Genomic DNA, 5,814 nt, shown 5'->3' on the forward strand with positions numbered 1-5,814 from the left:
TGTCAATTCTTTGCCATATCGACAGACCGAAGGGCGAGAACCCAAATGGCCTCTGGATCAGAAAAGTAAAGTAAAGTAAAAGTAATCTCTCTGTTACTCAGTTCTCCTTCCTTTTTCTCACCCCCAACACTCTTTCACTCTCTATAACACTCTACGTTTCTCTAAAAGACAAAGCACACTAGATCTAATCATTTATTCTTCCACTTAACAAGGAAATATGCCTGTCTGTCTATTTATTTATCCACCTGTCTGCCCAACTGTTTATCTGTCTGCTCATCTGTCTGCCTGTCTGTCTGTCAGTCTGTCTACCTGTCTGTCTGACAGTCAGTTCACTTGTCTGTTTGTTCATCTCTTTCATTTATAACCATCCTCCCTTCTGTTCATATTTTCATGCCTCTCGAAACTTTCTTGCATCCAGGATCAGGCTATTGACAATCTGATTTAACTTAATAAATACATTTAGTGACTTCTGAGATTAAACAACATTCCCTCTCATAAATCAACCCTTACGCTAGTAAACATCTGGTTTAAATTACATTTATAAACACCTTATAACATCCCAACAAGTTTTCATAACAAACATTCTTTCTCATAAATCAGCCATCCCTCGCTCTAATATAATGTACAGTTCTGGTGGTAAAGATCTGATAAAAATAGGAGTACATTCATAAACTTCTTAAAAAATCATAATAACACACACACAGACACAAAAAATAACACAAATTTGGCTCTAAATCTCTCACTACAAGAACACTCTACACTACACCCGTGCACACTATTTTTCTTGTTCTGCTTTATTGTGGAGTTGTGTATTTTTAATTTTTTAAAATAAATTTACAGTTCTTTCGTTGAATTATCTATCATATTATAACTGGCACTTCCAGGGAGGTAATTTTATGGCATCAAAAACATGCAATACAAAAACATATCATGATTATGACAGCAGCAACAAAAAAAACAAAAAAACAAACAAAACAAAACCAACACACAAGGCATTAAAAAAATTCAGCAGCCATTTTTTCAGACAGTATAAATCTGTCCCCGTGGTTTTACGCACCCCGCATAATTTAGCAAAATTTGATAATTTTTCGCATAATTTGTGATTATTTTCCGTTATCTTTCCTTGATAAAATTTAAAAAATCGCATAATTTCACACTTTTGGGCTCAGTTTACATAATTTCAGAATTTTTCTTGTATAAAATTACGGGGACAGAATTAAAGGTAATTGTAGATTCTACATCAAGCCATCATTGACACAGTTTGAATCGTTTAGGAGGCCGGTGGCTTTGTCCCCATCTGCCTATCTGTAAGGGCCAACCCACCCCAGACTGAGAGGGACACAACAAGCCAGCAGACAGACAGAGATACTCCATTTTAAAAAAAATCCTCCTGACTAGAGAATTAAAATTGAAATCATTCCTTATATTATATATGCACCCGACAGCCAAACACCCAACTACCACACTGTAGATGCCTGTCTCCTTTAAAAAAAATATCTTTGAAATGTAGGAATTTTTTTGACACCCCCACTGACACAATATAATAATAATAAATAGATCTAATAAATAGCATTTGTATAGTGCATATCCCCGCTCAACAGCAAGCTCTATGCGCTTTACACTATATTATTACCCCAGCAGACCATAGAACACTCCGAAACATTCTCAGCTTCCCGTGAAGCATACAGTGCAAGCAGCTGATTAAGCGCTTAAACACTAACAAACTGACAAGATCTTTCGCTGTCTATAGCCGGGTACCCATTCCCACCTGGGTGAAGTGAGGAAATTTCGTGTAAAGTGCCTTTCCCAAGGACACAACGTCGGGCCCCTGACTGGATTCAAACCCACGACCTTACGGTTGCGGGTCCGACAGCCTAACCACTAGGCCACCGACGCCACACTATATGATGCATCGCGGTGAAATCAGGCACTCGTCAAAATAATGACATCAAAGAAATTGGCATTTTTCTGGCTGTCAGGCAATTTTTTAAGGATTTTTTTTTTTTTTGCTCAACACCTTTTATGTCAATCTAAAAACACATTTCTGTGTGGATGTAACAGAAGAACGGTGATTAAAGGCACACAGAATGTACATTTTCAGTTACCAAAGACTCTCAAACTATGGAAGTCGCATAACTTTGGCGACTATTTTCTCACTGATTTTACCTCTGAGTGAAATCAGGCGACCCCCACCTCCTTCAATCACAAATATTTCGACTTCTATTTCAGATAGATGGATATTTTTTTTTCACCAATGGCAAGGCAAATAAACAGGCTTTAAGATGATGCCAATAACCCCATGTGCCCAAAAATTGACGAGCGCTTGATTCCACTGCGTCTCAACACATAGATTATTCAGGAGGCTGGTTTCTGACCCAGGAAGTCAGGGTCAACTAGGGCTGAGAGGTATACAACTACAACATCCCAGTAGAAAGACCGAGATACTGCCTAAAAATTTCTCCCCCTCAAGGGAATCGAACTCAGTTAGTTTTAGTAAGTGTTTTACGGCACTTGCAAGGTCATATAAGTGGCCAAGGATTAGAGCTGTTACAAGAGAGCAACACACACAAAAAAGAAGGAGGGGAGATAAAGACGATAATAGATGTTTGAAAGGAAAAAAGAAGCAAACCACACCAGAGCACCCGCCAACCACCCACCAACAATCGCACTCAGGTTCCCCTTCAGGCTACAACAAAACCTTTACCTGCCACACCACAGATGCCGGTAGTCTCCTTTTTAGACAGTCTCACTTCAGGGATGCCATTCAACTTTTTTTTAAAAAATAGCTGAAAATCCAGGGGTATTTTTTCACGTTCAGAACTAAGAAGATTCTAACAGAAAAATCTTCATTCAGCAAATAGAATTTTACCAAAACGTCAATTGTCTCATATCACAAAGAAACTTTCATATATTCAAAGAGAGGGATTTAACCGAAGCACAAGTTCTCTTAAAGTAAGCACACAAACATACGTTCTGTCAAACCACACACAAAAAAAAAAAATCCAGCGTCATAACAGAAAAATCTTACAAAAACATCAGTGTTCTTAAAGTGAAAAGAAGTATCCGCATTCAGAAAAAGGAAATTTACACAAACGTAAGTTCTCTAAAATTGAAAACAAAAAAACCCCATCCACATTCAGAGCATAAAATCGTAACATAAGTTCCTTCTAACCTCAATAAGAAAAATCCACAATCAGTAATAAGGAATTTCAACACAAACATCATTTCTCTCAAGCCACAAACAAACATCTGATATTCAGAAAAAAGGAATTTTACAGAAATATCAGTTCCCTCGAAAAGTTCAAGAACGCTCCCAAATACAAGTTGGAGATCTAAATTCTCAGTATATATATAAAAAAAAGTCCTCCCCTCGTTCATACATCATCTCCTGGGTAACTTCCAACCAGAAACAGAATCTTCTCCCAGGGTTGATGCTTTCCTCCATCCACGGACGAATCATTATATCCTCATTCGTCCACGGGCGGCTCCCACACCTCTCAAAAATACACGTGTGAACAATATCACTTCGCCGTTGTCAAAACACTTACTCGTCAGCTAAATTAAATCCTTACGACGCACACTTCACAAAAATATACGTTTGAACAATATCACTTCACCATTGTCCAAACACTTAATTGTCAGCTAAAGTCGTACGATGCACACTTCACAAAATACACGTGTGAACAATATCACTCCGTCAGTGTCCAAACACTTACTCGTCAGCTAAATCAAATCCTTACGACGCACACTTCACAAAAATATTATACGTGTGAACAATATCACTTCACCGTTGTCCAAACACTTAATTGTCAGCTAAAGTCGTACGACGCACACTTCACAAAAATATACGTTTGAACAATATCACATCTCCGATGTCCAACACTTACTCGTCAGCTACTAAATCTGCAAAGTTCACACTTCACAAATGTCAATGTATGAACATATCACATCACTTTTTTTTGTCAGATTATACATACCCTTGAGCTATATCCACAAGATGCACACTTTATGAACAGAAAAGTCTGACCAATATCACACTACTTTTGTTCCAACACTTTTGAGCTAAATTCTCATTGCAAATCTCTGGTGATTTGAAGCATTATTGAGTCAGTTAGTACACACTTGTATTCAAACACTTTAACTAGAGCTAAATTCCCACAGCAAAATCACTTATGATGTTCGGAACATTAGTACGTGAGTCAGTACCTGCATTTGCTCAAATTTATACTTCATTTTGAGTTAAACTCGCACTGTAAATTACTAATGTTCTTTTGAGTTAAACTCGCACTGTAAATTACTAATGTTCTGAGTGTGAGTCAGACAGGCAGAACCTGCTTTTGCTCACACACTTCTTCTTCTTCTCCTCAATCGCATACATAATTCTGAGTTAAATTCAAACAGAAAATTTCTCTCATGTTCTGAGCATACATCAGATAGTCCCAGAAGCAGCATTTTCCAACATCCTCTTTTCAAACTTAACCCCATCATTATTAGTTTTTCTCACCAGCAATGCTCCATGGCCATATAATAATGAAGCTAGACTCACACCGCACACATCAAAAGCCGTTTTCCAGATTTTGAAATGTGCACGCACGCCGAGAAAAGTTACCAAAAATAAAATTCTCATCACATCACAATTTTTTCCTTGCATACTACGCGAAAAAAAGAAAAAAGAAACCAAGATATCTGTCTCAGACACACTTTGCCCGTCTTCCTTCTGAACGGCACGCTTTCTAAAAGATACACAGCAAACGAGGATATGATATATACGTTTCAAACACTTTAGCATGTCGTGTCAGTTGAAAGAATTCAGGCGCACAAATAAGTGGGTCACACACACACGAGGCACGGGCTAAAGAAGCACACAGTCTGCTGACCTATATAATAGCCTCGCTCGCTTTGGCTCTTGTAGCCACACACAAGTACACACGTAGCGTGCACTGCGTCAAGTGAGACAGACATACACAGTGTGTGTGTGTGTGAGCCCAGCGTCCAGTGAAACAAACACACAGAGCACGCCTAGTGTCATTTGAGAGACACATACACAGCGCGTCGCGTGTCAAGGGAGATACACGCGTGCACACACACACAGCGTGCGCATGCCGGGCGTCAAGTGAAACACACAAGACACATAGAAAGAGTGCCCTGCATCAAGTGAGTCTCTCGTTGGAAGCTGGAAGTGAACTAGAAGTCCACTTTGACAAGTATGTACTGGCCTGGCAGTCTTACTGAAACAACCCTCCCCTACCCCTTTCATCTCTCCTTCCCCCCTCACACACCCCCTTCCTTCTAACATCCCCATTTCCTCCTATTCCCCCCCTCCCCCTTCCTCGCCTATCCCTTGACATCCCCTCCATCCCTTCTCACACTTCCTTCTCTCCCACATCCATTTCTCCCACCTCTTAATCTCCCCTCCTTCATACCTCTTAACCCTTCTCCCTCCCACTTTCCCCCTCCCCACACAGAACAACGTGGACTGATATCACCAATGTTTGGACTGGCCTAGATATGACTGAGTGTTTGACGGCAGCTAACCACCGTACACAATGGCGGGTCATTGCACGTCAACCTCTGAGACAGAGATGACCCTTCCTCCTCCTCCTCTAACCCCTCCCCACACAGAACAACATGGACTGATATCACCAAGGTTTGGACTGGCCTAGGTATGACTGAGTGTATGACGGCGGTTAGCCACCGTACACAATGGCGGGTCATTTCACGTCAACCTCTGAGACAGAGATGACCCTTCCAGGTAACCTCCTCCTCCTATCCACCCCCTGACAACAACTACCTCTCCTCCCCCCCCTCCTCAAA

At 40.4% G+C, this 5,814-nt stretch overlaps 1 protein-coding gene across 1 annotated transcript in view; it reads right to left on the reverse strand.

The window, feature by feature from the left end:
- Nucleotides 1-3,883: 3,883 nt before the first annotated feature.
- Nucleotides 3,884-5,814, reverse strand: part of LOC101861077 (mitochondrial coenzyme A transporter SLC25A42) — a 12,774-nt gene continuing 10,843 nt past the window's right edge. Inside the window, exon 7 of the mRNA XM_005109219.1 lies at nucleotides 3,884-3,903. Coding sequence (XP_005109276.1) covers nucleotides 3,884-3,903 — 20 coding nt within the window. The remainder of the gene's footprint in view (nucleotides 3,904-5,814) is intronic.

The sequence above is a fragment of the Aplysia californica genome, unplaced genomic scaffold (genome assembly GCF_000002075.1).
Source record: "Aplysia californica isolate F4 #8 unplaced genomic scaffold, AplCal3.0 scaffold00756, whole genome shotgun sequence".
In the NCBI taxonomy this organism is placed as follows: Eukaryota; Metazoa; Mollusca; class Gastropoda; order Aplysiida; family Aplysiidae; genus Aplysia; species Aplysia californica.